Below are 25870 nucleotides of genomic sequence, written 5' to 3' on the forward strand. Positions count from 1 at the left end.
GATTGTAGATTCAATAGCACATCTATTCAGGATTTATTTGCAAAAAACAGATTTAAAAAATGCCTTAAATTGTGATCACAGCATCAAAAAGAACGAGCGTAAATCGCTTTTTTAAAAAACACACAAAATGGCCAAAATCTCAAAAACTATGATACTTGTGCCAGAGGTAAATTTTGATATTTAGATCAGTTGGGTTGTCGCCCATCCGCTGGTAAAAGATTATCCATTATTTACGCCACACCCTGTATATTAGTATTAAATATTTATTCTATTGACTATAAATAACTAGTGACTATAATGACCGAATGTTAGTAAACAACATTATTATCGACCTAATGAGCTTCACCTTTTATATCACAACAATCATAAATATTTTACGTACATATTAACACCACAAACCTACATAACCACCAACGGCAGACTATAAACAAACATCATTACGAAAGGTATGAAACCTAATGAATTTCTCTTAATACCGAGTATATATTTACGGTAGTTCATAAAACGTTATTTGGCGTACGTGAATAAAGTATCGGCGTATTGTTTGAAAGGTAAATCATTTATTTACTGAAAGAACTTTCCGTATTTTGTAAAGTTTCTTCTTACCCGACTGCGAGGAAATAAGGAAGGCAATGTGTCTGTCAAACTATGTGTGTATGCTTTCTTGAGAGGACGCAAATTGTTGATGATTAAAAAAAAATATTCTCGTAACTAGAAATGTATGAAAATCGGTTTTGATTTTTACCACCTAATATCAAAAGATGAGAAAATAAGAGAAAGAAGTGATAATAGTAAAAATTCTTTAAAAAGTTCTGTATAAAAATTCAGTTCGCGTAATTTCCGCATTTGCACATTTTGTGCCATTTGATTTGCTATTCACTGTGCTACGCTTCGTAAATAAATCGTAGCCGCGAGCTACGGTCGTAGCAAGTTTAAGGTTGCGGTTGAGGACTTTTAAACCGTAGAGGGCTTTTAATGGTAATGGTACTCTTTAATGTTTTGATTGTATAATTTGTTCTTTCATTAAAAATTAATAGTTTTCTTGTTTTAATGTTTATTTCCAACTGATTCTCAACTTAACAAATCTATGAATTCAAATATATAAATTAACAAATCTTAGAACGAAAGTGATTCTGTAGCCTAGATAGGCTCATAAAATGAGTACAAAAATCAAATAAATGTATGTACTCATATTAAATACTACTGTACCTATATTCTACAACTGCCACCTCATGAATTCAGAATAACAACTTAACTACTAACTTACATTAAGGAATTCAAACGAAATGAAGTGAAATTCCCAACTTGAGTGTAAATCTAAAAGTTTTAAACCAATTTCGTTACTTGTGACCTAGTCCGGAACGAAACTGAACAATTTGTCTTAGAACTGTTTCGTTCTAGAATGTTCCATTACAATGAAAGGCGACATGTTGACTGACGTTTAATTACGATGTTGAGCTTCACGTTTCTTATAAATGTGTTACAATATGTGGAGGGTTTTGTATGAAGGGGACCAATCACAAAGCATCATTGTGCTAGATTCACTATAGAAGTATAGACAATAGTTACCAAATCTCGACTAAGTATAAATGTTTGAAAGGCCAAAGGCCGTTTTTATTAGATTAGATTTTATTTTGTCCAATATGTTCTACATACCTATTAGTAAAAAATAAGTGAGTAACTTCACACTTCTCATAATCACCAATCATCATTGGGAATTCCCAAAAATATTTAAAAGTTACAATAAATGTATGTCACCTTATTATCTATAGGTAAATACATAAGGTAGGTCACAAAATATTCTATTATAAAATCTAACAAACTCCAGAGGAATTCTTAAAATAACAAATCTTAAGTAATAACTCTGACAGCAAAACCTTATTGAATCGAACGCAGCAAACTTCGTCGAAGTCACTTATCTCCATTCTTTCCATCATTGGAACAGATTAAACTATAAAACTGTCACTGCACCCGTAATTCTCAACCCATTTAAGAAATTCGGGTCAGCAGATAACGTTCAAATTGACCTACTTTAAACTTCGATTATCAAGAACATAGATTATTCAACATTCCCCTTTAAATCTTTAATTAAAGCCTACAAAGTTCCCTAGAGTTTTGGCGCGTATCTTAAAGGAATGTTAAATCGTGTACAAAGTTCTCTCGAAGGAAGGAATAATAAATAACTCGATTATTTTTCGACTCGTTACTGGTTTTTCCGGAACATTTTTTTGATAAAGTTCCCTCTGATTACCGGTGAGATAATTTGGGACACGATTTTTTTATTGGAGGAAAGGATGACTCGCATTTTAATTTGAATATTTACATTAATTATTGGGTTAAATAAAGATATAACATATGTATATTCTTCTTTAGACTGTCACGAAATGTAGAACAGTGTATACAAAATTATGTCACCAACACTTACTACCCCAACAATAGAGTTTTACCACAGAATATTTTACTCTCCTTGAGAAGTATCTATTACACTTCGCTTGGTCAGTAGCATAGTGCATTTTCAATAATGGGGTCAACCGCCTTTTGAAATTATGTCAACATTACGATATTCATACCACCGACGCGGAATATAATTTTACAATACTTAGTTTCTAGTTTTTGCCTCATTTCTACTTATATATACGAGTGTCTTTTATTTTTTTTGGGTAATTTGGTGTAGTTTCTGGCACATAAGTTTTCAACCCGACTTCGTGTATATTGGTACACCTCAATAATATATTCTGATTTCTGTAGATACATGTAGTCATGAACATTGTACTATAGTATGGATTTCAAGTCACGACAACTCAACAATAGTGTCTTCAATTGTTAATAATTGTTTTAAACAAGAACACTTTCTTTCCTCACCTTAGCATTAGCCTGTTCAATAAGCATGCTCCTCAGTTTCTCCTGCTGCGCGCTCTCCTCAGCCGCCTTCAAGTTCTGCGAGTAGTGAGCGCGAAGGTAGTCGATGTTGAACTTGATCTCTTGAAGAAACGCTATTGCTTCTTCTTTAGACATCTGAAATAGTCATTCATCAATATATTGATTGACTTTTGCCAGTAAACAAGTCAAAAAGTAACCTACCGTGGTGTAAAATACTTGTGGGATTAACTATTATTTGTGCAGGTAGATGTTTTTGATCTCACTATGTACCTGGTTTGTTTGTTTGTAAAGTCCACCATCATCAAATTAAGAAGACTATTTAAATCAGATAGCGAACCATGTGGTAGGCTTCCGTTTTCGTTACAAATATACAAAGCGGAAATTTTATACTAGTTTAAGCTTTGAAAAAATGTGTTATATTGCTGCTAAAGTGTTTCTATATCAAGTAAATTCATACCATTCCCTCTTGAAGGAAGTCTTCGATAGCAGTAGTGACTCCTCGCTCGTCACCGGTCCAGAACACATACTCGGCCATATCCAGTGGCGAGTATTGGATACCGGTGTAGGAGGCATAGTGATCCATCTGTAGAAAAAACTTTTTTAAAAATTTGAACCATAGTTATGAATTAGTGATTCAGCAACCACCGCGTTGACGCATCGCGCTTCAAAATTGTATATATCAGTATAGCAGAAGTTGTTCACAAGCAATTTTTTGCAAGACAAAGACTGGAATTTTGGACTTTGAATTGACTCAAAAATGATCTAGGAACTTAAGAACCATTTCTATTTCAAGACACTTTGTACTCAAATACTACCACCAAAACGCTATAAAACGCTATTTCTCATTCATAAATATCGCGCTGCAAACCAGCAGGGACTCTTTAACGACATAATATACGAAAAGAGAGTATTTAATTACTTACATTGTTCTTGGTTTCCTTAGTGATGTCAGCGTTGAAGGCTCGACGGGCGGCCGTGTGGGTGTTAGTCGGATTGCTGTTGGTTGATGAGCCTGGTTGCACGAGGCGAGCTGCGCCATGGAATACCTGGGGTGAAAGATTATTAATTATGTTAGAAGTACTGTGAAGAACGCTCGGGAAAACAAAGGTTGATATATAAGAGCCATTGACTTGTATAATCACAGAAAATACCATAAGAAGGTATTAAGTAATATCAAGGATAGAACCACACACTACCATCCGCAAAAAAGCTAGTTTATTGTAACTTTCAGGGGTCATAAACACAACCGTAAATAAATCTACTAACTTTTCTACAAACAAGTCTATATAATACGTATCAATCAATGAAAGAGATCATGATTTCTACAAAAAAGATGTAAAAAGACGACACTCGGAATTTTTTCTACGTAAATATACGAGAGAAAGTACATAAGCAAAAGATGAAAATCCATAATTTACTGATCAAAGAAAGGAAAAAACTTTTTTATTAAGACACTTCGTCAGCTTCAATATTAGCTTCAGTTTTTCTTATCCCTTAAAAAATCTTTTAATAACAATCTAAAGTCCCATTTTCATCTAAAACTACGAATTTTTTTAGGAAAGTTTTCTTCAGAAGGAATAAAACTAGAGGAATGGTAACAAATGTGTTTTAATTTAAGCAGCTGCAAAAATTCCGCTCTAGTTTGTTATTTGGGACGCCCCGAGTAAGTGTTATTGGTTCAAAGTGATCGATGTAGAGGAAGTGAGAACGACGTTTCGAGACGTTTGCTTTCCATTGATTGTTTAGTTTGAGTACATATGTGCTATATCTATCACAATGTAGGTAGTAGATAGCGAAATTATATGTTATTAGTTTGTTCGTGTTTTTTTGTGTTAAAAACAAAGCAGGAAATGTTAACATCAAGTGGTAATTGTGGTCTAATATAATTTAAAATTATGATTCTATCGCATTTCACAAGTCATGTTTCCGACCGATGATCAAGAAGTCTCGGGTTCGGTTTCCGGGTCGGGAAAAGTAGGTGTAGGTCTTTTACACAAAGTATTAGAATAAATCTTAATAGCAGCCCGGACTTTAGTAGCGTGCCCGGTATACTCGTATAGCAACGGGATCAACCCCTATAATAAAGGAATAACATTAGTAATGGCGAAACTTTGGTGTGTTTTACCCAACTCTGCCTGCATCTTCGGGAATAACAGGCGAGATGTTCTGTACATATGTATGTAAATGCATTGATTTAGTTTCCAACCCACCTTAGGAGTAGTTTCCTCGCTAGCGACAGTAGTCGGTACGGTAGCGTCATGCACACTGACATGCGACCCGTCCTGCACCAGCACCTGGTGTACACCTTCAGCAGGTACGTCCAGTTGCGCCTGCGCGTGTACCCGTGGCTTCTCGCCGCCTACAGCGTCAGCTGACGCGTGTTCTTCGAGACGGGAGACCAGCTCGCCGTTGGATTGGACAGCATCTGATTGGATAAAGAAAATAGTTTAGCTTTGCATAAAAATGTCGGGTGAAAATTCTATTTTAAAAGATCGGGCTACATTCCTTTTCAATATTTCTTCTCTAAATAAATAAATTAGAAAAGAAGATGATGTTCTTAAATATTGATATTATGATCAGTGCCACTAAAGACTTTAATGCTATTATTAAAAAGTAAGTATTTCAGACAATAATTCCAGCTTTTTATACGCATCTAAATCAAAAATCTTTATTAGAATAAATCTGAGCACCCAAATAACCGTTTTAACACTTAACAACAAATAACCGTTTAGTCCTTACAAAAACTAGTACAAAGCTTAAACTGTATAAAACAAGGATTCCTTTGTTATCGGCTATTAGCAAGTAATTCTAGTTATCTCGCGTTATCGCTACCAGTGATAACGGTTGTGATAACGAGTAGGCGGCTTCGTGTAGACATAATGGTGTTAGAGCCTTTGACACAAGATTAGAGCTTTTTTGCGAATTTGCTTATTGTACGGGAAACGTTTTTTGAGTTAACTAATTAAAGATTTAGCTTTAATGTAATTAATGATTATTTAATCGTTTTAACTGCTATTCTCAGCCATTGTTGTATTGTTACTTTTAAATTAAAAGCATGTTTATTTTTAGTGAACCATGGTATCTCAAATATTTCAAGTAGTTGTCCTCGATCGCCTACAATTATTTTCATCAATTGAATTATCATCATAATATTTCAGACTACCAACATAAAATCTTAAAAAGTATATCAAAACCTATTCGTATATTGGCGTTAATAAACACAGCGGGGAACTCTATTTTACAAACTGTAGACACTGTAGTCTTGTAGTAATACATAATATTGATGTATGAAACACTTTCATATTACATACTCTCACTATCGGTAAGAGCGGTTTACAACGATGTGCGTTAAAAGCATGTTGAAAGCGTTCTGAAGTGAATATAAAACATGAAACATAATTAAATATTCATGTATCCGAGCAAAACTTATTGACAAGGGAATTGATGAAACCACATAGATACTCAATATTTAAACTGATTTTCGAACAAGTGCAATAAATTTATCGGAAAATTCAGTTTGTGGACCGTAAAATATTTTAAGTGCTATTCATGTTTCAATCCATATGTTGAAAGACTCACAATCAAAAAATAAATAAATTTAATAATTACTTTTATATATATCGATGCACGACTAAACAACTCTAAAACTGTGAAATTAAAGGAAAGGTAAGGCTTTTTGTGACCAATTGGTACGTCAAGGCATCAGCAATTCTCTTTACTGACGTAATTGTACAAATTATAAGCGCAAAAGCGAATACCAGACGCACACACAAACATACACACACAAACACACTCGCACATTCAAACCAACACATAGTCAAACAAACACACGTACATACAGACACGCAGTCACACGTGCTCCTCATACGTCTAGCTAACACAATTGTGAGGTAACAGCATTAACCAGTGAGCACTCACCGAGCCGGTGGTACTCCATGTGTTCGCTGCTCATGTCACTCTTGCCGGCCTCCGCTGCAATGCAATTTGGGCATTAGTTTACTAATGAAATGGTAATTTGACTGTGTTACTAGTAATTTTGAGTCACGAATGTTTGTCAATAGGTACAGTACATTATAGGTTTTTCTGTAAATACAGTAGTAAAGTAGTTAAAGTAGTAGTTAGTAGCAAGTCGGAGTATGGTAAAGTATGTTTGTTGGAAAGTATTTTGAGTTGTATGATTTTAATCAATTACTATCTATCTCGGCTATAGCCGCGACTGGACGGTTAACTAAGATAAACAATGTATAATTGCGTCATTTTGACTTTAGCTAACCTATAGTATAACCGCAACAATGACGTGTATAGTGAATTATTACATTAGCGATTAAAAGTTTACCCTCGGACATGGTTATTGGTACAGTTTCTATAAATGAATGATAAATCTTTACAATATAGTGACTTTTTTACAAAAACGGTAACGGATGAACTTATTTAAAAATTACACAATACGATTTGTTTATATCATCACTAGTCATGATTCTGGCGCTTATATTTGCAAGGCAGTAACTTTAAAAACTTGGAAAACACGTTGTTAATCTGCAAAGAGCAAATTGTATACGCTTCCAAGAACCTTAATACAATTTTATGTTTAATTTATCGCACAAAGCTTGTTCATACGAGCTAACGTTACAAATCCAGCAGCAAACGATGTAAAACCGACAGCTTTAGTCTTCCTACGCGTGTGGTGTAGAATACCTTTTATAGACGCCCGTAAGCCTATAAACAATTTGATTAATGCTCCCGTATAATGTTGAAAGTAAAATAAATGATACGTGTTCATAAATTAGGTTGCCGGATTTGGATGAAAAACTTTGCCAAATGTTTGATCCAATATGAAGGCTTAACTCAGCTGTGCGATATACAGGTATATGGTTTCAAAAGATATCTAGTTCGTTCGTCCGTAATAAAATCAATGATATGATTAGCGACTCAACAGAGTTTAGACGTGCCCTTTAAATGGCAAAGGGTTACATTCTTTTAAAAATGTTAGTGTCGTTTAGTTTCTTATAATTTTATGTATACATCTTTTGATTCAGCCATCACTTTTGGGAAAAAGACTATTGGAAAGAAGAGTCTTTTGCATTCGTATAAACCATTTCTTTTCCTCTCGTTTCAGTAGTTCACCTACTAAAGTACTGAATCTAGGTCACAATTTTTTATACAGGCAGCTTTAAGGTACCGTAACCACATAATAAATGAGAGCTCTCGCCACCTGACCTCACTTATTTTACGAAGCATAAATCTGAATAGTCTATCATTTGATACTCCTAGATAGAGGCCTCAGTGACCTGGTTAGATATTCGGTTGAAGGTGAAATCAGTTACAGAAACCCTCGTAAATATTTAAATCCAACCATGTACTGGTTAGACCTAGATATTTAATAGCATATTAGAATAACGACCGTTACCTCTGAATATGTATTCGACTGCGTCAGCTAATACAGAACCAGTACCTTACTGGATACCATATTAGGGAGTAAATAAAACTTACCTGTAGCGCAATTCTCTACAGTCCGTACTGTCCAGTATCGAGAGTTTGACATAATATATAAAATGCCTGGTAGAGGACTTTAACCGATTTTCGTGTAAAAATTATCAATAGCTAGCCGGTTGTCGGTAGTCGACAGTAGTAGAGAATCAACTAAAAAAACAGCGAAAACAAGTAGATGAAGTAAATAATTGATGATGAAAGAAAACTAGAAAAGTATTATTAATTTTAAGAAGTAGCTGTAGTATATACCCATGTATGTATGTAACCCTTAGAAGATATCTTCGATTTATTTATTAGAAGGTAAATCTGTAAGTGATAAGTCCGGCCCTTCATATAATTTGGTCGAAGCATAGACATACAACCAGATGAGACTGAATAAGTCCAAATATGTTTTTTTCTAATCACGTATTTTGGTCTCTGTCTACCACAATCATACTAACAAAGCATGGTAATAAACGTTAGCACGTAAAACCCACGTGTAATATTCCTAACAATGAACCGCCTTTCATAGAGGTTACAATGGAATTATTTTTGGCTACAGGCTCATTTTACCGAACTCCTAATAACGGAGCTATAATCTATAAATAACTTTAAGGCTTCGCATTCATAAAGCAAGGTTGTTTTGAGGTTAATACTTTATGGTTGGTTATTTTTAGTTCGTGTAATATTTGGTAGAAGAAAGTTAGAAAAGGAGCAAGTGTTTTCGCGCTGTTTGAATAACTTTCACTACGATTTGAAATAGCAACAATAATTCAGACAAGCTTCGTTGAAAACTTTCGATAGATAAAATATAGAAATATAGATGCATAAGAATAAGATGCAATGATTAGTCTCAAAACAATAAATCGAAGGGACGAATAATCAGATCAAGATTATTATATAAGATCAGATATTATTATAATTAAAAAGTAAATAACTACGTAGATTAAGACTCGGGCAATTGTTGTAACTCATAAAATACTTGTAATCTATACCAATATAATAAAGCTGAAGAGTTTGTTTGTTTGTTTGTTTGAACGCGCTAATCTCAGGAACTACTGGTCCGATTTGAAAAATTATTTCAGTGTTAGATAGCCCATTTTTCGAGGAAGGCTATAGGCTATATAACATCACGCTACGGTCATAAGAAGCGGAGTAGCAACGAAAAATGTTACAAAAACGGGGAAAATTTTGACCCATTCTCTTAGGTGACGCAAGCGAAGTTGCGCGGGTCAGCTAGTGCGTTATATAATTGCTTGTTAAATTAATGGGCAGGTATGGTTGTAATGACATCCGGACTTATTTTTCCATATTTATCGATTTAGGTGAAGCTGTATTTGATGAAAAAAGACATCATGAGTTTTAAGTGAGAACTCTAAAACGAATTAAACTGATTTGAATTGTAACACTAAATCCTCATAAATATAGGCTGTTATTACACGCAACAGGTTATTCCAGGCGTAGGCGAAATCTAAGCCAGGTACTTGCTAAAATGATGACGCAGTTCTCATAATATTTCCCTCAACACGGGGTTTGTTCAATAATAATTATTATCCATTGCGGAAACTTATATAATTACGAATTCAGCGTTTCATTGTCGATTGATTTTCGTAATAAACGCCTAATTGACACAAATTGAGTGAAATTTTCGTTGAAAATAATTTTTGTCCCATTGTTTTTCATTTAAACTTTTGATTTGTTAATTTATGAACCTTTACATTTGCGATTCAAACCGACTAATATTATCATCAACTCCTTTTTATCAGTGTATCAAGCAAAAGTAGACTGCTAGATAATGCCTTTGGCATTAAATCCACCTTTATTCACCTATATGTATAAGGAGTTAAGAATAAATACACAAATAATATGTACTTATGTTTATTAGAAATAATAAGAATGTAACATTATTTCTGCGAACATTACACAGAATACATGTAACGTTAAAACAAAAGGCATGTATACATGATAGCATACTACACAACATTACTTTTATACTGTATGTCTGTACGTAATCTCAGCTAAGGCTTCACGAGTTCACACAACCTACGGAAACTGTGACTCTTCCCACGGGGGTCGTCACCACTGACTAATGGTTAATATGTCCAAACTAAATTACAGGGCAACGCTCTCTTGCAGGAAAAAACAATTACGTACAATGTTCCTACAGCTTACATACTGAGATAAACTAAGACTCATATTGAGAGAGAATTGTGTGAGGAAAACGTAGGTAGTTCTTTTTGAAAGGATTGTATTTTGATGTTCATTCAATATCACGCTTTATTAGCTCTGTAAAGGTATATGTGGGGTTTCTTAATCTCAAACTTTATCATGAATGAATTTAGTAATACGTATGAGGTATGCGTATTAGTATATATTGGATAGAAATTGATGTACTAATAAATACGGTCTGTTTGATCCTCTGTAATGATAAGCTACTCAATACTTACTAAAGATGAATTATTATTATAATTCTTCAATAAGTTTTATGGAGTTTAATTAAAGGAATTCTCAACTTATTTGCTTTCCCTTGTGTCGGTATTTGATCTAAAATTACACAACTCGAAGCGAAAAAGAGAATAACGTAACTGCAACTTGAAAGCAGTACTCATTCTATTTCAGAAATAGTCACGTGGAAACTTATAACTGAGAACTTCTCAACGGTTCTTATTGGAGACCAAACTTGTCAACACGGACTCAGGCACGTACGTCAATAAATCTTGAGATTCCACTCGAAAGGATATTGTGAGTTAAATTGGCAAACTTCGACAACCTTTTTGTCTACGCAGTTTTATATTAGTGGACTGTGAAGTGCTTTCAACTTGACTATCAATATTAAATATGTGTTTGGACGTTATTCAGAGTTTTTCAATCTTTGGTTAGAATTGTAGTTCACCAAACATTATTTTCTTTATTAGGCGAACGTGACAATTTATTTATTGATTTTATATGCAATAATAATGTACGTTACCTTTTTCAGAGTTAAGTGCAAAAGTTTTATTACAATTTTCGTAATTTATTTGCGCCCTTCACAACACATTCCCGGCAAGAACATTCAATTTTACCTTAACCGTGGGAGATCCGAAGTTATAGCGTCTAATGTTCCCAGAAATCATTGATTGAACAAATAAATTATCAATATTCCCCGTATCCAATGATTAACCAATGAAAAAGAAAACATACATTGTACCGATATCCATAAATCGTTGAGAATACTTGCCCATCAAATACCGAGGATATTTGAGCAAAATGGAACGCTTCAGTTGGAACGCAAGCAATGAATGAGAGATTTGAAATTACACGCATCGCTCGCACGCATTTTTATCTCATATTCACGCAAATCCTTTCTATTGGTCGTAAATTTATCTACACATATATTTTTTGCGTGCGAATGCTTAAGTGCTCGGTCGTGTTGTAATGCGTGCTAATGCAAATAAATGCGTGTTAATTCATAAGGGATATGTAATATACGCATGATTTGTGGATAAAAAGGTTTGCTATTCTTAGCACTTTAGATATTACGGTTTGAATTTGATGTATGAGTTTCAGAGAGACATACAGAAATAGCGAGGTGAAGACGTACCTTTGAATTAATATAGTACCTACTGTTTGCAGGAGATAAGCTCTTATCATATATATTGATGTATGATCACAACTAAAGAAGGAAAATCAGGACGAAAGAAAATTAAATTCAGGGGAATTTATGAAAAAGAACCACAACCATTGGACATTTGCTATCTATACTAATATTATAAAGCTGAAGAGTTTGTTTGTTTGAACGCGCTAATCTCAGGAACTACTGGTCTGATTTTAAAAATTAATTCCGTGTTAGATAGCCCATTTATCGAGAAAGGCTATACATCATCACGCTACGACCAATAGGAGCAGAGTACCAGTAAAAAATGTTACAAAAACGGGGAAAACTTTGACTCATTCTGTCTTACGTGACGCAAGCGAAGTTGCGCGAGTCAGCTAGTTTGAATATAAACTAAGAAAAGCCTCAAGATTTGTAGTCGCGGTTATCCTATCGCCGCAAGAACACGGAGCTTTGTTTACTCTACAGTTTATAATACAAATTGTTGAGTTACTCCCCAAGAGCTATTTGTTCAAGCTGCATGCACAACGCAATTTCTCAGCGCACAATTATTCCTCACATTAATTACACCCAAGCTGTTAGTTTATGCTTTGACAAAGTTTGTGTTATTATTCCGTGTGAAATTACGTATTATGTGGAGAACAATACAGAGTTGTTTACTTTGAAATTTATGTATTTGTTGGAGCTTGTTTATTTTGCGTATTTTGTATAATGGTAGACGATAATATACTGTTTACGGCTGGAAGGGTTTCTGAATATAACGACTAATGTCTGACGAATTCATACACGTTACGAATACGTCAGAATTTTAGAAACTAGTATTTTAAAATATTCCAGTACCATAATGATTGTAAGTAAATATGTCAAGTTCTCGTACAACAACTCCATTTCCCAGCATCATAACCGAATCTAACACCTAATTGTTATACAATCTTTTCCAAATTTCCGAACTGCCAATTAAAACTTGCTTACAGAAAAACCCAATAATACTACATTGCCACTTCCGAAATAACATCTTCTAAAACTACGCCAATCAATTCAGCTCATGATCTGGTAATCTCTGCATATAGCATTCTCCCATTAGTGTATCGTTTTCTTTTCATTTGGATAAAAAACAGGCCAATGAATTTCATTAACGAACCTTATTTACTAAAGCCTTCACGAAATTATTATAATAATATCATACAAAATACACTCACCCATTTTCAGTTTTTCCAGCTGTTCTACAGGTACGTCCTGAAACAGAAAGGTTTGTGTTAAAATAATAAATTATTACGTTTGTTTTTCCTAAAGGGCAGAGACACGTAGGTTATAATATTTACATAAAAAATGTTCGCATTGATGGTTTTACTCATGAATATTATTTTTGACAAGACCATGGGCGTATATTTTATATGCTTCCTCCGATGACCGTTTACGGTTTACCGCTAACGTTACTTTATATTTTGATAGATCGTAACTATCTAGCAACACTGCAACACTCAATGAAATAAGTAACCACAAAAGAATTCAAATGATAAACGTCTTGCGTGTTTTAAGAAGTACAAGCAGTACGTTAATTGTCTCTGAAAACTAGTTATCCCTTTTTCACATAAAAACACCGACAGCAAATAAAAGTCCATAGTCATTAGGTACAGTCGATAAGGTATTCTTAGTTCGACCTCGTAAACAATAATCGTACGCCTTGATTGTTCACATTATTAAAACAAGAAGGTAAATACTGAAGTTAATGTCCCAACAAATAACAATTAAAAACCAACATAAAGAGATACTAAAAACGTTCTAACTATTACATAAGTGGGAGCTATAAAACTAATGTACAGTTTTATCATTCAGTATATAACATATGTAGATATGTAGTGGTTAAGAAGAAAATTGCTTTTTACAGGTCCCTAGAGCTATTTCCTTTTGTAACTTTAATATGAAAATGTAGACGTCTAATTTCCGTATTCTGATATTGTAGAGCTCAAAAAAACATAAAATGTTAATGAAATTATAAGTTGAGATACGGCTTTATTGAAATTTATATTCAGGCTGTGTCTGATCGTAAAATCTGTTACTGAAATATCTTTAATCAAATCAAAATCAAATATTGAACTTTAGAACGATTTCTTTAGAGAAGTTGACATTTAAGATAAACTTGAATTAATCTTTGAAATCTAGATCCGTACCTTAATAGCTATCCGGATGTCGATAGTTATCGGAATTCGCTACTTTGTACAATCGATTTGATATATGTTAATGTTTATAAACTTTAATATTCGATTCTCTAAAGTCGGTACTATCAAGTATCGATACTTTGTAATTTTAATTGGACTGCAAAATAGTTCCTACGGCACCCACTAGAGGCATTGATAAAATTTTCATTCGAAATATGTCGATTCACCCCTTTGAATGATATGTTCGAAAAAGTTACTTTTTACCCTGGATTCTGTTTTCATACAACCGTAGTAGTGGTCACTAACTAGTACATTAAAAAAGTTCTTCGCCGCATGTAGAGGTAGTTCCCGAAGCCTTGTAAAGCTGTGGCTTATCTGCAGGAAACAAAAGCGTCCGTTCGCGCGGCGGCACGCATTTTTCTCGGCGGAGTTTATGTGTTCCATTTCCTACATATTCAAAGTGTAAAGCTATGCTACTGGTAACGGATGTGGCCGCTTTTTTACTTTTCAGCCATGATATGTAGCCGTATGAATAACTAACGCCGTATTCGATAACGGTTGTATCATTACGGTCTTCTACAAAAATACTTCCAAACTCTTTTATTAGGAACATGCGAATGTTTCAGAAAAAATATATAGGTACATTATAGAAATACATATCTTAGAAACTTTTAATTTTTGAAATGATTTAAAAATACTTTAAAAATATGTAACATTGACCTGTAGTGCGTTCTGTGTGTAACTATCTCACCAGTATGACATTCAAAATGTAATAAAAAATAGTTCCTACAGCGCCCGCTAGAGGCGCTCATTAGATTTACATGCAAAAATTGTCGATAGCTAGCTGGTTGCAGATAGTAATTTGTGACATTTTCTTGTAAAATCAAGGTAATAGGTAGAGTACAAGGGAAACACGCCTTAAGGAGTGGCATGTGTCGACCAGATGTCCACGACAGAATGATGTATCGTTTGATTGAACACGATAGGGTTCAATGACCTGTCCGTAAGATTAATATAAGTAAGGTTTATATACTGGACTAGTGACAGTTAATAAAAGGAGTTTAATTAGGTGTAGGGATATCGACATTGGCTTAAATATAAGATCCAATTTTGGACCTTTGGGATTTGATATTAGCACTGGAAATCACGGTTTAAGTAACAGAAACAACTTGTTTATTTCTTGTAGATAACATTTGGAATTAGTTGTAAATGAATTTGTTTATTTTCAATTTTGATTAGTACTTGAAAATTACACCTCCAAAATTTTTTTTCGATTGCAGTGTCATGTTAAAGTCACAGCTTATAACGATAATTTTTTAAAGATCTATAAATATTCATTGTTTTGGTTTGTCTTGCTTCAACAGTTTATCAATTTCAGAATAAGATAAAAATATTTTGACTCTCGATCTCAAACTGTGTTTTGTCTGGTACAATCTCAGAAGTTCTCAGAATTAATCTCTGTCGCCCACAGTTGCATTCAAATCCGTTTAGTGTTCGTAGAGATTAGCGCAGTCATGCATACCGACGGAATAGTAAGTCTGCATAATACTATGTAAACAAGCAACAATATATGAAGCACCAGTTAATTTTACAAGTCTGAATTAAGCAACGAGTTAAAAGAAATTTAGGTAAGTGCCGCCAAATAACTGGAACGATCTTGCTTCATCATAATGAACTTAACTTAACTGCACGTTTGGCACAGTGGTTTAAGCGGTCACCTCGCCGCAACAACCGTAGCGCCGCGTGTGGTGGGTTCGAATCCCACCCGGGACAAATCTTTGTGTGATGAGCACGAGTATTTGTTCTGAGCCTGGATGTAAATGTATCTATTTAAGTATGTATTTAGAAATATATAAGTATGTTTATCAGTTATTTGGTTGCCATAGTACAAGCTCTGCTTAGTTTGGAATCAAATGACCGTGTGTGAGTTGTCCAAAAAAAAAAAAAAAAAAATTAAAAAAAAAAAAAAAAAAAACTATGTTTAGGTCCGCCTGAAAAGAATAACGGGGTAAGACGGCGAGGGCTATTGCACTTCAATCGCTCGATTGGTAAAACTGTCAACCGAGATTCTTCTGCAAGTCTTTTTAAATCTACGTTTAGTTTGCTTTCATACTCTTTTATTTCATTTTAAATCGTTATTAGTTAATTACTACTAAAATTAATTAGCTCCTACGCAGTTCTTGGCTTTGTCTTTCATAGAAATTGTTCACCTTCCACGCTAAAGCTTGTTGCTGTATCAGACACAATGCTAACTAGCGCGTATTATACCAGCGATTACAAACCGACAAGCTTAGCGAAGCGCTTAGCCCGTATTTTATCCGTGGATCATCAATTTTCACGTCGAACATTAAATATTTACCGAAGCTTCGGGATTTCGTGTCCAACTGACAATAACTGGCTGTTTTGATTAATCTATTCAATATTTGAAACGAGAACTGTTTATTTAGCGCTTTGTAACAACAGATGGCCTATTTCAAACTTGTATAAATAGGTTACTAATGTTGGTAAATAAATAATCAGTTTATTCGACCACAACCGCCATTGAATAAGTAAGATTTTTACGCAAAATCGATGAAAGAGTTAAGTAAAGTAATGTAATGCCATAAGAAAAATAATATTTGTCAAGTTTCATATAAATATACATATTGGAGTAGCTGTTGAAAACTATTTGAATATAATATAATTGCATTCTTTCAAATCGTTTATAAAGATTCATATAAAATAAATAGAAATACAAGTTTAAAATCTTATTCATGTTTCTGACATAATGTTTTAAGAATGCACCGCTTAAAACCTTTTTAAACGAAAGTATAACTAAATACCAGTTGTAAAGTCATCTACATAGTTTTGTATTAAAATACATAAGTATTACAGTTATGAATTATGAATGGGTCTTACTTTGTCATAAAAATGTAGTTAAAGTTAGAGAAAGAATAACTAATAGTGTTATAAAGTGAGATTAAGTTTGTAATACCATGTTTAAGTATGTTTTGCATCTTCATTACATATATTTTTTTATGAGATTTGTGGTTGATAAATTATCAAAGATGTTTAAGCTGCCCAAAGTCCATAGCAAAAGACAGTCATCTCTAAGCCTAATCCCTATCCTAATTCTACACGTAGACTAAACGATAATAATATGGATAATTGCGAATTTAGTGAATCCAGAATATCGTGAATTGAGAATCTGGGAAAGTAACTTTAAACTTTTGCGTTGCATGTTTATTACAATAACATGAGCAACTGACTGTCAGCCAGCAACCACGGCGAGTGTGACCTGTGCCGAAACGTCAAGCATTCCAAGGTGAAATACGTGCTAGCGTTAATTCCCGTATTCTTTTAAATAATAAAAAAAAACATGCAACGGGAAAGTTTAAAAGCTATGATTTGAAGAGATAATAGGAATTACAATTTATCAGTAACTAGTTTCTTTCCGAAGTTTTGCTAAAGCTGTCAGTCGTAATCGCTTAAATCTAGTTTGTCTCCAAATAACAAAATATCTTTGACACTAAGCTGGCCTTGAAAGAAAAGTACTACTGAGCCTATCTATGAGATAATCTTCCTCCAGACGAACTCGAATTAACTCTCTTTGCATTGATAATAGGAAATGTAGAAATGTTTATCTGATATCTAGATAAAGAAGTTGTACAAAGTCGTTATAGCTTCAGCTTGTATCTGTTATAGAAGTTTAATATACATTATAATAATATAATTATTCTGTTTGTGTGTTTGTCACTTAACTGTTCCTAAACGGTTGGAACGATATGAAAGATATATTGTGAAGGTATTTCAATAGGTTCTTTGATAGATTGAAAAGACAATTGTACCTATTAGGTAAGTGGAGAGCCTGCTGGTATTTTATTACATAACGCTGCTATTTGGGGTCGTTAATCCAATTATAAATATCTTGTTAGAAACATCGTTATATAGGCACCTCATTATCATATATGTAGATTAATAGCCTGATATTTTACTAATACTTATAGAGTATCGACAACCGGCTAAAAATTGTTTATGAAAACCTGATCAGTGCCTCTAGCGGACGTTGTAGAAACTATTTTGGCAGTACATTTTAAATATCAAACTCTCGATACTCGATGGTTTCAGTTGTAGAGATTCGCGGTGCGGTAATTAATGTACGTATATTATATGTATGTGTCCGTCTGACCCCGTTTTATATAAAGGACATTGACCACGCGACACATGTTCGCATACCTCAGGCTAATAATCCCAAAGGATTATCGAGCGCGATTAAATAAAGCTTTCAGTTTATACAATTAAAATTAACAATGATTCTAAACAGACTTTTATATGCACTTCTGAAACCACGTCGTTTCTCCATTTGAACCCCTTTACTATGGTGACGGTTATTGACAACTTGTGGCCTAAACACGTGCAAAACGTACAAAAAATATTGATTCCAGTATTCTAAGACTATTCTTTAAGTCTTAATCGTGTTATTTTAAAATTACCTGAACCGGCACCAGTAAGACTCACGAAGGTGTTTTATTGCGGGGATAAATTAAAGAACATGATAATAATATATTGCTTTAATTAGTACGCCATATTACGCTTACGTCGGTTGCTCCAATGTTTCGAACTCTAATTTAAAATCTTACTGAACCGCAAAATTTTAAGGCCTCTACCCGATTTTAGCAAATTTCTTGGGATCAAATCTAATAAAGGAGCTCCGTTTATTATCATCGGTCGTCTGCAGACTGCCTAACAATTTGCTTGAGGAAGGAAATTTGATTAATATTATGGGCAGATGAGTCTTTTGGCGATTGTTCTATTTGCGTTCTCTGTATAATTTTGTCGAGATGAGAAATGTGTTTTGGTACTGGCGAATTATAGTTTCGTGATGAATTTTCTACAAGTGAATTAACCTTTAGTTCGCTTAGTCTAGACAGGATTTCTTAGCTTGTGTAACTTTATAACTCGAATACAATTATGCATGCTCATCATATGAACTTACTGCTATAATAAAAATAAAAATCTTATCAATGACTCTAGCGGAAACTCTCGATTCTCGATAGTAACGACGAAAATTGCACTGCGTGTTTTTTTTTGTTGCCTTAATAAGAAGTGGATGTTTTGTTTTTCTCTATATTAAGAAGATTTCTGGGAATAAACCTTGTTGTTGTCAAATCCAGAAATGATATACAAGTCAGTAGCCGTCATAAATCCTTCAGACAACAAAAGATTGGACAGAAGCATTTTAAGTGTAGTTACGGGAAAGTCGTCTGGGTACTAGGAGCCCTTAATAACTTAATATTCAGGCGAGCGAGCCTCGTAGTATGCAAATAAGATTATATTACTTTGGCAAAGGCTATTTTGGTATTTTCGTCTGCCTTACACAATTATCTTATTTACTTCGCGATCAAAAATGGTTTTATTTTGACACGTTTTTTGAATATCATTTGCGTGACATAGCTTTACGGCTATTATTTGAACTTTTATGTCATCTTGATTTATGCATGTTTTAAACAGTTTTGTGTGTTTCATTCGGTTCCTGAATTTATCCATAAGATTGACGTAGTTTTTTTCGGCTAAACTCTTAAAAAAGCAAATATTTGACTTATTTGTATTGGAAGCAGTTACTGCCATAAACAAAAAAAAGATTTTGAACTTATATATATACCTAAATAATGTAGATGTCTGGTACAGGATTGCATTTTTCATTTGAATATAATGCATTTTAATATTTCAAACATATTTTAATATATTTTGTTGCACCTGTGCTTTTAAATTTCATATTCATTCATCAACGCGTGTAAATATTTGCAAGCAATTTTAGTTATTCATTTCGACAGCGCTTTTAATCTGAATTGTAAATCAAAATTATGAATGGAGGCTCAATAAATAAAATAGTATTTTATCAAAGGATTATTAAGGCATCGACATTTTATTTTTTAAAGAATAAATTCACACCTGTGCGCACACGTATTATGATTGCCACTTAATTTTGCAAACAAAATGTTGTAATAAGTATTATAAATTATATTACGAGAAAGACGGGTAAATGCGGATCATATACATTTAGTGATAGACATACAGTGTATTTGTAATGTATAGAATAATAAGCATGTATAAAATGTTATTGTAGTTTTCGGTATAAAAGCCACCAAAACAGAAACTGAGTACGTCTTTAACATCTCGTAATTCAAGATAGAATTGAAGGTCTCGAGATCGAATACGAAAGGATCTTTGTAAGAAAATTTGGCATTCTTGTTTTATAAATAAATCTGGAATTTCAATGAGCAAGGGATTTAGAAGTTGCTTTACTTCGAAATGCAAAATCATCTTCCTCGACTAATTGTAAACTTTATTAATTTATGAATGTTGAATCAAATAAAATTTTATTGAGATTGAGTAAAAACAATCTCAATCTCCCATGTACTTAAATATCTTAACTTTTTAGTGTTGAACGTCAATTATCCAAATAAAACTATTAAGGTACCGTTTTTGGTAGGAAAAGCGGAGTTTTCTGTGTCTATTACGATAAACTAGTTTTTCTGTGTTTAGAAATATGGAATAAATCATAATTTTGATATAAAAAAAGTGCGAGCTAACAATGCCGTGATATATATATATATATGTATAAGTATAACACAGGCCTAGACTTGTCAAAAACCCGCCATGTTTAAAACTTCAAAGCAATTCCACCAACGTACAGCACATTATAACTGTACACAAAGCCTTTGTAGTTGCTCCAGAAATAGATCGCCCAGGTTTTTCATTAGTTCCATGTACCATCTATACGTATATGTAGGTGTGCCTTTACGATCTAAATATAGGAGCCAGGCTTCAGTCGAAGCTATTAACTGGAAATAGATCGTTTACTTCAATTACGTAGCAAATATTAGAGATTAATTGCTTTCCCACAGAAATAGTTCTTGGTAGAGGTTGTACTTTGATTTTAGTTGCAAGGTTAAGATTATTTATAAGTATGTATTCAGGAGAATATAAGAATTGTTTACTTTACCAGTTGTTTCTTTACCGATTGTCTGGTTACTATAGGTTTTGCTTAGTTTGGAAGCTGATAAGTGTGAGTTGTCTAAACATTCAATTATTCTAATTAGTTACTTACACTAAAATTATGCATATCTTAAAATAGTTTTAAACTGCGGAGATTAAGAGTAAACGTTAATTTACTGTTATGAGAGTAATGAAATGTAGCAAAGAAATTCTTTCGTTGCGATTTCTCGCTTGACAAACAGTTCATCAACCTATGGTATCCAGCTCGATTTCTGAGTAAAATATTGTTAATTAAGGTAATAATTAACCTGAGCTGACAGGCAAATAAATAAATCTCTCTTCATAATAACAATACCAAGAAATCTATCTAAATATTTCATCACCGTAATAAACTAAGGAAGTAATAAGCAGCGTTTCATAATGCTCCTATATTTTTATTATTTCAAAGTGCGTAGGTGTGAAATGCAATTACTTTTAACAAAGGTTTGTATAATTACATCCTCAAAGGTCCTTGTCTGTTAGGATTTGGAATGAAGACCTCATTTTATAATTTAAAATTTTCCGGCTAATTACCTAACACTCGAGATATAATGCCCTTACACTGATTTGAAGCTTGTAACAATACTTTTATTATTTCTATGAAAAAATGTAAACATAATAATATGCCGATTTGTTCAAGCAAACGTCAAATTTATAATAATGTAATGAAAACTTTTGGCTTAGTCACAAAACGGGTAGCATTTGGAAACAATTCGTTTAGAATTGTATTCCTAAAAACCGTAACTTGCTAATTTCCTTTTTAAGTGACGTTTATTTCGATCTTACTATTCTTTTCTCAGTTATAATATCATTCAAAGGTTTCTTTACTATAATAAATTATACATAATTCGCTATCTGTCTTATTTCGTCAAAATATAACCTCAACGTTGTGGAAACAGCTCCTTTATATTCTGCGAGAGTCCTAAAGGGCGATTAAAGGACTATTTAAGATGTGACCCTGGACTAAACCATCTTATTACTACCATCTATTCTTGTGGAAACTGTGGCGATTGTGGTAATAAAGCTTGCGAAGTGTCAGAATTGGTCAATTTTATACTTTACTGGTTTATGTGATTGACTGTTTCGTATTAAGAGAAGCAATATTCTTCCACTGTCAACTATTGATGAGCTTTTCATAAATGTTGAATGAAAAATTTATCATCACAAGTCTTGACTTATTTTAAAAGAACAAATAATTTTAAGTACCTACAATTGAATGTCGATTTCTGGATAAAAATGACTATTATCACGCTACAAACGAATGTCCTAGATATGATTTGAAATTAAATAGAAATCATCTCATACACTCAGTAGAAGTAGAAAGAATTTAATGTAACATTAGACTAGTTAGTTTTTCGACCTCAACTCAGAGGAATATTCTCGATTAAATTTAAGAATATTCTACAAATATTTGCGTTTGTAAAACACATAAGACACAGTGAAACTCATATAAAGACACATTTGAAAACAGTTGTCGAGCTCCACTTAAGTCGGTCTCTAAAGTACACTTAGCATTCACATTTATAGCACAAAAGATTGCACAAATGCAGTCGTCATTCTTTTGTATGAGTCTCTGCTGTACAATATTGTTGAATGGAAATCATCGTTTTAGTTCTTCAGACGGCTTCGTGTTTGTAAATTGTAATACGAGTATGTGTTATTACAAAAGTCTCGAGGATTAAAGTAATATTTAGATTTTGAAAAAAACTAAAAATCTTCTCCAATTATTTTTATTGTTATTTTTTTTATAGCGATCACTAGTTTTAAGTGATTTTTTTAAGGAGGGTCATACTCCACATAATTTGATAAACCGTCGGATTTTGTTGCGAAAAAAAGGCTTGCATTTAATTACGACAGAAGAAAAAGAAAATAGCATTCGAATTTAGTTTAGTTTAAAACTTACGATGTTCAATCTAAAACTACTCCTCATTTTGCGTCGAAAGAAATTAGTACCTATCTAAAAGATACTCCGAAAAGTACACAACAAAATTACGATGTAAACAAAGTACTTACCGATTTTGGCTCCAATCCATCACGTCCTGTAACAAAAAAAAAACTAATATTAATTTCTCAAACAATCAAAGGTCAAACAAACATCTATTTATAATGTTACCCTCATTTTGTTGTTTTCATAAAGTTTTTCATAAGTACTTTTTCATCGTGGGTGTTTCAAAACAGGGCTTTAGGGAAGCTTTAGGCTTTATTATTTGTCTGTTTTTTATAACTGTCAAAATAAATTATGTTGTTTGATAGTACTTTTTGTATGTAGTGAATATATTTTTCTTGGCAATTACGTAGTTATCCACGTGCAAAGTTTTTCAATTATATATACTATTGGAGATCAATCTTAGTTATGAAAGTATAATGAGTAAGTCGGCGTCAGAATACTTATTACTAGATAAATGTTAATATAATAATCTGGAGCTCATTCACGTTCACCAGTCTATAAACGATCAGTGGGTTTAGCATCCTTTATCGCGGACTTTGCATGGATTCCACACGTCTTCTTCGCCATCATCCTTTGACATGTCAGAAGTTGCTTCTGCTTTATGTCACCTACAACAAGGAGCCTTTGAGCGGCTTGATCGACTTTAACTGAGAAGAAGGTCCGTATTAAATAGTCTAGTATCAATTGAAAGTACGGTTTTAAGATCCTGTTTTTATTTGTCAAAAGGATTTTTAAAACTATGCAGCCGGATTGATACCAGTCTATCAATACTAGTTTAATAATAGTATTGAAATACATATATTCATTCAATATCTCTATGATGTAGTTGTAAATTCCATAATTATCTTTGTTTAGTTGCGTGCAAGCTTTCCACTAGGGTGGTCATATATTCTCGGTTCATCGCACATTTAGGGCGTATGGCTTTGATCGTATACGCGATAATAACTTTCAAATAGTTTGATATTACATTAGGTTATGTTTGAATAGAGATCGAACACAGATGTGCTCACTGGCCGGTTAATTAACAATGAGGTAAGCAAGTTCAGGCACCTCCAGCCCTCAGATGGGTGACCGTTGTCAATCTTAACAAGTCTTACTAAATTATTTTATAAGTTTGAAGTTTTGCTTTAATTTGAAGTTGGAGATACGATGTATAATATTATGCTATTACTCAATTATCTGAATAAAATAAATAATACATTTCTAAAGTCGTAATGAATACTGCAGAATTAACTATTAATTGTATACTCTTTGTTAACCTGGCTGTATAGTGTATTTCTTCTAAGCATTGCCTTACACATGAGTTCACGTGAAAAATAGAATGACATGCACAGATAAAAAACGCGGGAAAAACTGTTGTCATTCGCAGATGCATGGAACAAAAGAGTATCTAATGATTTTTTTATTAATATGAAGACTGCAAAAAATTCGAAATATGTATATGTTTAATTAGAAAAATAACACATTTAATTTAAATAGGTTATTATAAAGTTGTAGGTAATTATTACGAGATATGTAATCGAAAATGAAAAATGTGGTTACTCTATGCCTCCTTTTTATTACACACGCTTTCAATAAAGCAAAGGCATTGAAATTGTATTTCAAATGTGTTTATCGTAACTTTGTTCCGATATTCACATAAATGCCTTGTATCGGAGACGCTGACTTTCGCGCCAATAATTTCCCGCGAGCGTTGTTATTATGTTCCACGTCGGCCTGGATAATCTATTTACAGGCGTCAACGGTGGCTGAATATTAGATGCCTTTGGCTTGCCACGGGTAAGAGTACCTTTTTACTAGAGATGTGCTTCGCAGCTATGCTACGACTGCTACAAGGATGTAATAGCTATCTTCACCTCCACCTACACTAATGGCACACATCCATAGCACGCATTCTTTCTTATAAAAAAAATATTATTATATGGATAGTGCAAATCCGTGCATTTGATAATACCGCGTTGATCCGACACGAGGAAGTTTAAATCTTTAATATATAGATATTTTAAGGCAATTGTAACGGAAAAGATATGGTAAATATACTTTAAACGTATCAATTATTTATCTGTAGTAAAAATAAACCAAATAGCCTATTAAAAGTTATTTTAATAGGCTATTTGGCTAGTAAAAATAAGTAATACGTTTAAAGTATATTTACCATATCTTTTCCGTTACAATTGCCTTTAAAAAAGGTTATTGCTTCATGGGAAATTTAATTGAAAAGCAGATACGCGGTATTATCCAATCTAGCATTGGACTCTACGAATCTGCGCGGATTTACAGTATCCCCGGCGATATCTGAATCCGTTTCCACCAGAGCTAAGCTACATGCATCAATAAATTGGTATATATCAAACGCATCCATTGCTATTTAACCTAGCACATCTCCAGTAAAAGGCACCTCAAGAAGGTTTTATTAGTTTACGTCACGCGGCGTTATTGCTGAAGTATTTTAGTTGTAAGCTTTGATGCCTACTGTGTTAATTGTATTTGGTATACGGAGGAGGTGTTTCGCGAGAGTATGATTCTCTGTTCTGTCATAAATAAGCATTGTGCTTTTATGTTTGTTATGTAGGCTTTAGTTGGCAAAACATTATTTAGATATATGTACGTATATATATAAGCCTAGTCTTTCTTCCAACTATGTTGGAGTCGGCTTCCAGTTTCAACGGATGCAGCTGATTATCAGTTATCCTTCGGTAAGACTTGTTGTCAGAGTACTTTCAAGCTTCTTACTACTGTTAAGATGTTATATGTATAAGATGGTCACCCGTCCACGAAACAACCTCGGCAAGCGTAGCTTAACAT

General features: G+C 33.4%; 1 protein-coding gene across 2 annotated transcripts in view; it reads right to left on the reverse strand.

Moving 5' to 3' along the window:
- Positions 1 to 25870, reverse strand: part of LOC142973730 (uncharacterized) — a 117390-nt gene that overhangs the window by 5947 nt on the left and 85573 nt on the right. For both annotated transcript variants that reach the window (XM_076115712.1, XM_076115713.1), the window contains exons 3-9: positions 23131 to 23156; positions 13141 to 13177; positions 6799 to 6852; positions 5091 to 5305; positions 3804 to 3926; positions 3338 to 3463; positions 2863 to 3015 (exon numbers count right to left, since the gene is read on the reverse strand). In XM_076115712.1, the coding sequence (XP_075971827.1) occupies positions 2863 to 3015; positions 3338 to 3463; positions 3804 to 3926; positions 5091 to 5305; positions 6799 to 6852; positions 13141 to 13177; positions 23131 to 23156 (734 nt within the window). The remainder of the gene's footprint in view (positions 1 to 2862; positions 3016 to 3337; positions 3464 to 3803; positions 3927 to 5090; positions 5306 to 6798; positions 6853 to 13140; positions 13178 to 23130; positions 23157 to 25870) is intronic.

This window comes from Anticarsia gemmatalis, chromosome 6 (genome assembly GCF_050436995.1).
Source record: "Anticarsia gemmatalis isolate Benzon Research Colony breed Stoneville strain chromosome 6, ilAntGemm2 primary, whole genome shotgun sequence".
Lineage (NCBI taxonomy): Eukaryota > Metazoa > Arthropoda > Insecta > Lepidoptera > Erebidae > Anticarsia > Anticarsia gemmatalis.